This window comes from Tachysurus vachellii, chromosome 3 (assembly GCF_030014155.1).
Source record: "Tachysurus vachellii isolate PV-2020 chromosome 3, HZAU_Pvac_v1, whole genome shotgun sequence".
NCBI classification, from domain to species: domain Eukaryota; kingdom Metazoa; phylum Chordata; class Actinopteri; order Siluriformes; family Bagridae; genus Tachysurus; species Tachysurus vachellii.
Window position 1 is genome coordinate 33626717 of NC_083462.1, and position 10025 is coordinate 33636741.

Consider the following 10025-nt stretch of genomic DNA (forward strand, 5'->3'; position numbering starts at 1 on the left):
TATATATATATATATATATATATATATATATATATATATATATATATATATATATATATATAAAGCACACAGTATCAGCTCTTTGAAAAAGAGATATAATCTAAATCAAATCTGCTGTCATTAAGGGGATTTCCATCAAACTTGACCTGCATATCAGCTGAATCAAAGTGCCACATACTGCAGCATGAACGCTAGTGGTGTCAGATATTTGCTAAACGAGTCTGTATTATCTTCTATGATGAATGCAGCATTCTGCCGTCCATTGTGTCTGATGCTCTGTGTACTGCGGCTGAATAACTGGCAAATCTCCAGCCCTCGATCTACTCTACTTTAAGCTCTGCAGTGCAAGAGAGAAATGTAAGAACTTGTACATTAATCTGTAAAATGCATAAAGTGCAAACATCATTTATTTTCACATACCAACCTTCACTTTTTACTTGACTTGCTTTCACTTTTGAATCCCAACTACAACACAAAAATAAACAAAAATTTCAATTTGAATATTTTAACGATTAATTATTTTACTTTGTTGTTTTTAACAAAGACAGAATTGATTAACTCACCGATGAATTGACAAGTTTCACAATTTCATCTCGAACCTAATCGAAAATAGCAGACGAAAAAAAAAATAATTAACTTTCTGCTCTGTACTCCACCATCTTCAGCAGTTAGATATAAGACAGTATTAATAGGAAGAGAGGAAGCGCATACCCTTTTTTCTCCAAAACATCCTGTCAGTAAAATGAACAGGCCCTAAAAAGAAATAGGGTTTTAAGTTATATATTTAAAATAAATAGTAAAATAAATTATCTGTTTCTTTTATGCTTTGATTACTGTAATACAAAAAAAAACACACAAAATGATGTAATACAAATAACACAATATTCACCTGTAGGGAGTTAACAATGGTGAAGGCGTAATTGATTATAACCTTGATGACCTTGTTGTCGTCCATCAGAAACACAAAAAGCCCTAAAATCCAGGTCCCACCGAAGACTGGTGTTAGAAATACAATCACTTTGATGACACTCTTGGCTGCCTCTTTGTCATCCTTTTTGGTGTTCTCGGTTGCAGCAGGTTTCAGGAGAGTTGAAATGACCACCACCATTGAGCAACAGTTAGCGAACACGATGAAACCAATTGGAAGGAGAAAAGAATAGAGGGACCCTTTCATTGACGATACATATGTCAGCCAGCAGGTAGTCCGGCTGTAGTAGGTTACATCTGTTCTTTTGTTGTAGTACACATAGGTCACTCCCACTACTACGGTTGGGAAAAAATACCCAACAATGATGGCAAGAGGCATGTACACACTTTTCCTCAGTGGATTGAAGACGAAAATGAGCTGATGGAGGAGCATCATGCTCAAGCAGAGCATCCAGAAGAACATGCCCAGGTAGAAGAAATGCTTTGCAAGTGTCAGTATAAGACACAATGTGTTATTCAGGATGTTTGGAAAGGAAGAGGCAACAAAGGCACAGTCAGCTATGAGCAGACATAGAGAAATGTTGACGAGTGACATGTGCCGGAAGTGAGAGAGGTTGGACTTGACCACTGCATTCCATACCAAATATTCGATGATGAGGAAGACTATCAGAGAGCAGATGGAGATTCCCAATCCAATGTAAGTTATCTGGTCTAAGAAAGGCAAGTTTACAGGAGTCTTGGACATTAGCATAGAAAAGGAGGTCAGGTGATTGCACTCGCAGTAACTCATGTTTTCTGAACTCTGTACAAGGACACAGCCATCCGTTGACCATAATTTTTGTGTCGTGTTCCAGAATATGCAGACTGGTGAGTTGCCAGCAGAGTCATTTTCAGGTATTGGATAAGCCATTGAGATGTTTATAGGGTCATTGTTTTCGACTACGGCAGTGACAACTATGGATGGAAATATTGCATCTGAATAACTGCCCTTTGGGAGACGTTCTGCCATACCCTGCATTCCCATAGTTTTCACGATAGAACTAGATGAGTTCAATTCCACTTCTACGTTGAAAACGGTCTTGTTGCAGACAGAGTTGTTCCGGCAAATCTGAAGTTGGATGTTTGAAGAATTGTGTCCATCACTACAATTAATTTGAATGTTTTGCACTAGTTTCTCAACAGATGATAGATATGTTGTAGCAATGTTATAGTCACGGTTTGTATTTCCTGAATTCCAGGATGTGTTCAGCACAACGCTTGCCGAATCAATAAAATTCTGAAAGACAGTATTTTGTAAGTTAAGAGTAATTATCAGTGTAATTAATTAATCAATCCCTTTTGTTTAAATTGCAGAGTTGAAAATTGTTTAGAACACTCTTAAGCAGCTCATAGTCTCATAGTCATGTTGGTGATGGCCAACTCACTACATACAGTAGATCAGTGGAACTCAAATCAATTACTGTAATACATATGAGATAAATTAGAATTAAAAACTAGTACGTTTAGATCTGATTAGTCAGATCTACACCAAGATTGACTGACCAGTTATGCCTTTTAGTTTATTAAGCCTATCTAGTAATAGAAAACATGAACATATTAATTATTCAAAGTCTTTGACATAACATTCTTATAGGGGTGGCTGTTCAAATCACTGCTTTTTTTTTTTTACCATAGCCTAAACTGCACCATAGGAAAATGACCCACAGCATTAGAAAATGCTTACTGGTAGTAGGGAATCAGTCATTGCGACTCTAGTGGATGCACCGCTCATTGTGGTTATAACAGAAACAGTGGCCATTACATCACCATAGCTGTTTCCAGTTGAAGTGCTATTCTTCAGACTTTCAAAAATGGCAATTGCTCCCTCTGTTGTGGCCCCAATTCCTTTTTCAAAATCCTGAAATTAGACCCAGAAAATAACAGATTTGCTTACATTCCTGTGTTACATTCTCATAAGAAAGTAATATGGATTTTTCTTACCTCTGATATAGCGCATAATATATTCAGTGACTCTTTAGTGCAAAGATCAATAGGGTTAGCCCATACTGTGCCATTGCACATTCGCTCCATATTTCCAACTCTGCCTGTTGCAGTACAGAGTATAGTTGCTGTTTCTCCACCCTTGGTTTTTGGCCATCCGTTATCTTCTAGGCAAAACGGATCTCCAGCTAAATAAACATTTCAGTCAGGGTAACAAAAGTTAGTAAATGGCATTAAAAATTCCAATGTTTTTTTTTTTTTATCATTCCCATTTTTTTATTCCAGTACTTACGGTATATTATTGGTATGGTTGTATTGCTGACAATTATCTGGCTTAGACTGTTTGTAATCTGGCAAATAGCAGGGACTGATGTTATCTGTACTGTTGTGCAGTCGATGGGAAGAGCTATAGTGTAGTTTATTACTGGGCCATTCACTGAAAAAGAATGAGAGTCATATATATATATATATATATATATATATATATATATATATATATATATATATATATATATATATATATATATATATATATACCAACTAAGAAGTCACACTTATGCCTGCTGATCAGTATTAAGTTAGTGTTAAACTTAATAATTACTATATTAATTTCTTAGCGAATAAATGTTACTTATCTGTTAGATGTTAATAATCATGTAACATAAGGCATGAATACCTGACATCTGTGCTGGCACACCGTTTATTGTTACTGTGTAATTCTCTGGACTTTGAAAGATGGAACATGACACAGTAACTGTCGTCGATGTACCCACTGAACAGTCTGCAGTCTGTGGCATGCTTGTGACATTAATTTTGTCTGGTAAGAGAGCGACCTCGAGAATTCCTGTGGCTGAATGTGATACTGACCCATTAGTAAGTAGACAGGTGTAAGTTCCTGAAAAACACCGAAAAGAAAGGAAGTTAAGATAAAGGAAGTTAAAGACCAGTCTGCTATGTTAGCTAATGGCAATAATGAATTCATTTTGAGTTTGGGTATAATTATACAAGCTAGTGTTAAATAGGCAGAATAACAAAAATTATACTCATGTCTCTCCTAAAATGCCAGATAGTTATTAAATACTACTATTTCATAAGGAAGGAGGACACAAAAAGCATCCAGTAAAAAGTGTACAAAAAAAACGATAATATTCTACATATTTTATTTTTTCATTATATAAAACTACCTTTGCTTAATGCTGGGTTGTTTTTGTTTTTTTTTTAAATCAGAAAAAAAACCCTCTAAATATCTAATTTGTGTGTGCATTTATTTTACATGTCTGTACCGAATGTTATTTTACATGTCTGTAAGGAACTGAAAGAAAGCTGTGGCTCTAATTACATGTTTGTCTGTGGACAGATATATTCTAATATTGCAAAAAAAAAATATATATATATTGCTCATAAAACATCTTGCTTTCACATGTAATTGAAAGTGAAGTTTTTAGGTAAAATTACAAGAATAGAGAAATTCACCTGCCCAATTCCCATTGATGCTTAGAAGATCGATTGCTGTTTGGTTTGAACAAGGCAGGTGTATCACTTCTGTCCCGATTCCAACTGTCTGTGGGTACTGTCCTCCGCTACTAAGCAACCAAGTGCAAGTTTGCATTGTTTCATCTGTGCTGCAGTTTAGTCTGTACTGTGAATAGGAACACACCTTTCCTATAGGAATTTCCATAGTGACCAATCCTGCAGTTGTGCAAAAATACATTTCGTTCAGTTAACAACAGTGTATAAAAAAATACTTTACAAATGTATACATGAGATGCTTCATTTACCTGTTGATGTAATGTTCATATCTATGATATACAAATTGCTCGTCCTCATACTTGCAATGATGGCTTGAACTATTGAACTCCTAAACGTGGCATTGAGACTCACTACAAAATTTTGACCGCTGTTGCGTGACAGAACACAAGAAATGTATTTTATTGCAGAAAACATAGCAATAATTTGAAGCTTTTAAAAAAGTGTATTAATTTGTTGAGGAATATGATGGGAATAAGGAGATATTTTCAATACGTAGAAACCGATGTCACGGTGAGTGAGTTGAAACCATTCATTGCAGAGAACGCGGTTTGCAGCTGAAAAGTTTGGGGAAAATGCACAATTATTAGTATTAGGTTTTCAACTAAATAATGCTATATTTTTGACAGAATTAAGATGCAATTAATAGTTTAAGCAACCAAAAACAAGGTTCATAATTACAGCAGGTTGAAGGTTGTATCCTACTGGCATGAGGATGATTCCAGACAGGGTAACTGTAGAGAAAAGATATTGACAAATTGAAAGTTTGTGAAGTGAAGAAAATGACCGTATTACTTTGTTTTTGGTAGTTTTATTTTTACCAGAACTGTCTACTTACCGTTCACTTGGGGCACACACATTGGTGTGAGATCAGATATATTCGCCACACACTGTAGAACGTTGCAACATGTAGGTACAGTGTCGATAACCAGGTCACTCCAAATGTAATTAGCTGCACACCAGCAAGTTGTCTCATCACCAACCAGCTCACATTCTGCATCAACACACATGAATCCGATCAGCAATTCGCATCTACAAATCACATGACTATAATGACTAATTAATATATCATACTTCAGTTCTAGCAATGTTGTAGATTTGTGTCTATGTCCAAATTAATAAATATAAAACTGCTTCATAACAGTGTTTATTAAACAACGAATAAACAAAATTTAATTACAATTTTCACATTTTATTTATTGGAAATGCTACTACTACTACTACTACTACTACTACTACTACTACTAATAATAATAATAATAATAATGTTGATGATGATGATGATTAAAGAATTGAATTTGATTTAAGGCAGGCCTAGTGACTGCTCACATTTTCGGTGGCTTTGCTTTTCAAATCTCTAATTACAAAGGAACCTAAACAAATAAAACTAAAATGAATAAATAAATAAATATTTAAGTTAAACTGAGCTGTTGAATTTAAAAAAAAAAAAAGAAGAAGAGAATCAAGTGGGATGCACAAGGTTATAATTCTATAGATACAGCTCATAAAGTAAAACATAGCATAGACGTTCCTTGTTAATGGTGACAGAAAGCTGCTTGTGGTGACACCTAGAGGTTGTGTCATTTTACCCTGATCCTTTAATGTATATTGAACTAGTGCTGAGGACAGTGTGCAGATGAGCCTCTATTCAAATGTCCTACGACATCCATGGGAACAACTTATAGTCATATAGCTGACAGTATGATTTTCCGTCATGATATAAGACCTATATATCTAATAGACCTAATATCGTTTAAGATTAAACGATATTAGAAATAGAAAAACATATTTTAATATCTTTACAAAACCTTTGTAATCTAATTGTTGTCTATTGGAAATAAAAAAACAACCATTGTCAAAATTGGTTTAATATTTCACTCTGATATTTCCTATCAAATTAATTTCATTTGGAATCATATTAAAACCTTTCCATAGGCTACAATGAATATGTATCCTCAGAGGTAGAGATTTAGTTGCCAGAGGTATAAACAACAAAACGAATCAAATATATTGTAAAAATTTTCCAAAAATATTTCTCTGTATTTTATGTTGTCATGCTTACCAGCTATTATTTCAGCATCCACGATGCTCACGGTGGCTGTGATAGGCATTATCATTTCAGCCACGAAACCAGACACATCCATGGTTGCATTACCTTCGATCATCAATTCTGCCACATATATGTCATCAGCCCCTGTTTAAAAAAGAAAGTGTTTCCATCCTGGCCTCTAATCATCATGTAACCATAGAGCTTCATGCACATTATATTGATGTGTATTAATTAAATAAAACACTTCAACAACAATATTAAAAGAAATACTTGAAACTACTCCATACAAACTATGGAAACTTGATTTAGTCAGGTTTCTAAATGAGCAGGTTTCTATTATTATTAATTATTATTATTATTAATAATGATAATAATAATATTCATCAATATTTATCAAATGTGCTCACTAATATAATGAAAAAATCACTATTTCTCAGTAATTTAAAGAATTCTTAACCTATTAATGAAATGCTACTTGAAAAACACAGACTGATGCACTATACTCACCCACACATGTCATCTGTTAATAAAAAAGAAAAGAAAGGAGCGGAAAAGAAAAGAAAAAGTCAAGAATAGTGTAAGAATGTATAATAAAGTACAGATACACTGTGGTGGATGTTGAACAGGATTAGTGATAAACTTTACCTGGGAATAGATTAGCAGTAATCCACAGAGAAGCATGCTTGTGCATGTTATTGTTTTTCCCCTGAAAATGATGAGGTAGGTTTAGTGACAAAAAATATTTGTATTATTATTATTACAATAGCTTAGTGTGATTATAGGGTTTGTAGCATGATTTTAGAAAAATGTATAATCAGCATAAACAAATAAATTATTATCTGCACAAGTCTTTTGTAAGATTAGTCAGGACACTTGGGTTTCTGTATGTGTCAGTGTCATGAGCCCCCTGCTGGACAAACAATTCACATCTGTCCAGAATTACTTTGGTGTGTGTGTGTTTGTGTGTGTGTGTGTGTATATATATATATATATATATATACAACACAACCAAAGTTTTTATGAATGCAGATACAGCATTTTACTACAATAACAGTATAACATTCAATCCTTGGGATGAAAAGGAAATATTTTTACAAATCTGTAAATTCGTAAAGTCTACTTATATATGAGCCATTAAAGACTAGTGAGGAGTTTGATATGACAAATCAATTCAACGCTGAATTGTACATGGGCACACACACAAAACAGGTGGAAAGTCCATTCTTTGACAACCAGTAAGAAGTAACTCAAATCTGAATAATAAAAAAAAAAATAATTTACTTTCCTTTTTTAGAAGAATAACACATGACACCTTGTAAAACTTACTGAAAAAATGTTTCATCAAATTTACAAAGCTTTTTATTCCACCGTTTTATGTGGAAATTGTTGCTACATGCTACAACAATTACAGTTTCACAGTTTACAGTTTCACTCTAAATTTTTTTCAGTGCTGTTTTCTTTTAATGCAGATAAATTTGCTCATTTTAATCACTGGTCTACAGAGTGATGAGTCTACAATAAAAAAGAGAAACTTTTAAGTTTGAGTTGAATAATAATAACTAAAAAAAAAGAGGTGTAATCATGTTGAATTTCATTTCTTTTTGTAAAGTACAATATGAAGTGCCAGTTTAATTTGACCATAATTAAGATATTTGCACTTGTTACATTTATTGCAGTGTAAAGTAAACGTGTTTAGGACATGATGCATTTAGAATGAAGGATATTTGGGATTTTCAAAATATAGGAGATGATTGTATGAATTAGAAACCAAAGATTAATGGTTACATCTATTTTAGTTTAAATCCACTGAAACTAAATGAAACATTCACCTGATAATGTTGTAAAAAGAAATTTTACACCAAATTTACTGGCTTTAATGTATTTAAGCTGCAGATGTTTCTAAGAATTGTCCGAGATACTTAAAAAGTAAAAAGTCAGAGCATGTCCGTTTGTGGTCATTTACACTGGTTTGTTTTTGACCTTATTATAAAAGAGATCTTATAACTTAAAATGGGCCTAAACTTGCTAAATTCATGATCCTTTTGTTTGTTAAAAACATAATAGATTTGCAGTTTAGAAAAATATTTGTGGAAATATTTTTTTTACAAATTTATTTAATTAATAGCTGAAACCCAGACAGAGAATATTGTAAAGAATCATCTCTACACTTTAAATATTGTGTTTCTTTGTTTTATACATTTTTTTTTCGGTGATCGTCACAACCGTTTTTACAACTGAAATTTACAGCAAAATCAGAATTTTCAGAATTTGCAGATTTTTTTTTAAAGAGAAATTCACTGCTCATTGCTCAAGGCTTTACTTAAGCATAATTCTTTCACTGAATTCCAGATTACATTGTAAGCCAGATAATAATTAACATGTAAAGGTATACAGAAAATCATTTCCCAACACGTCAATCAGCGTCAATCAGCAGCACATGAATATTAATGTAAAGTATATAATATGGAAAAAAAAAGCTTTTTTTTTCACTGACTAATAAATACTTGTGGGACAACTGTATTAGTTTTTTTTTTCTTTGACCTTCCAAACATGATCATTTAATAAAATAAAAAAGTGATGTCCAGTTTGAAAATATTCAAAGAAACAATACTGACCTCATAATCTTCATTTTGAAGTTATTCAAAGTAATTCTGAAGCAATTTGAAATGTGTAGTTAAGTCATAACCGCACTGTTTCCTGAGTGAAAGAGAATGGGAATGTAGAAAATTGGCCAGCTTGAGAAGGTATGGGGAGAAACTGAACAAAATTTACAAATACCTCACCTGCATTTGCATTTTTGCGTGCTGGGCCTTCCTATGCCATCTGGTCTAGATTGATTGGTTCAAGCTTTCCATTGTCGTTTGGTTAACAAATACAGTTGCCTTCTTGCTGGAAGTTGAAGAGGTTTACAGCCAGGTTAAAACGTTTACTGTGGGTTTAAATGAATGTAATGGATCAGGAAATAACTTTTAAATGTGTCCTCAGCCCACGCTCACTATTTTAAAATGCATACTTACTATTTTGCTCTATCAACGTATTATTCTTATAATATACTATTGTTAGTCATTGTTGGTCGTAGTTAGATATCAGACAGCCGGTTGCTTGCACACAGCTACTGTATAAACCTACAGCTATAAATAAGTATGTAAGTAAGTAAAGTTTATTATATAGCACATTTATCACAGCAGAGCTGAGCAAAGTGCTGAACAAAGTCAGAAATAACCATAAAATAAACAAAACAGATGATACAATAAAACAATAAAACATAGACAAAAATCCAATTAAAATGCCTGGGAATAAAAATATGTTTTCAACTTTACTTTAAAAGTTGTACTGGAAGGTGCAAGGCGAATGTCCTGGGGAAGTCGGTTCCAGAGACGGGGGGCCGCAATAGAAAAAGCCCTATCACCCTTCGTTTTTAAGCATGAACGAGGGACAACCAAGAGAGCTCTATCAGAAGATCTTAGAGATCTGGTGGATGAAGAAGGAATAAGATGATCTGTGAGATAAGATGGGGCTTGACCATTAAGAGCTTTAAAAA

General features: G+C 33.5%; 1 protein-coding gene across 1 annotated transcript; it reads right to left on the bottom strand.

The window, feature by feature from the left end:
- Positions 1–68: 68 nt before the first annotated feature.
- Positions 69–9220, bottom strand: adgrf3b (adhesion G protein-coupled receptor F3b). Its single transcript, XM_060865070.1, has 18 exons — positions 9100–9220; positions 7130–7190; positions 6992–7004; positions 6497–6628; positions 5273–5428; positions 5116–5168; positions 4930–4991; positions 4686–4804; positions 4381–4596; positions 3584–3802; positions 3200–3343; positions 2908–3095; positions 2651–2824; positions 890–2203; positions 712–753; positions 564–599; positions 425–465; positions 69–337 (listed from the first exon to the last, which is right to left on the bottom strand). The coding sequence occupies exons 1-17, from the start codon at positions 9111–9113 to the stop codon at positions 427–429; spliced, it is 2982 nt and encodes a 993-aa protein (XP_060721053.1). The 5' UTR covers positions 9114–9220; the 3' UTR covers positions 69–337; positions 425–426.
- Between the last annotated feature and the right edge of the window lie 805 nt (positions 9221–10025).

Bases quoted from the DNA above. Each gene is read 5' to 3' on its own strand.
- adgrf3b (XM_060865070.1), bottom strand. The intron at 4,805-4,929 runs GTATTGAAAATA...GTCACGCAACAG, and splicing joins ACCGTGACATCGGTTTCTAC to CGGTCAAAATTTTGTAGTGA. The intron at 3,803-4,380 runs GTGAATTTCTCT...GGTGTTTTTCAG, and splicing joins CATCAATGGGAATTGGGCAG to GAACTTACACCTGTCTACTT.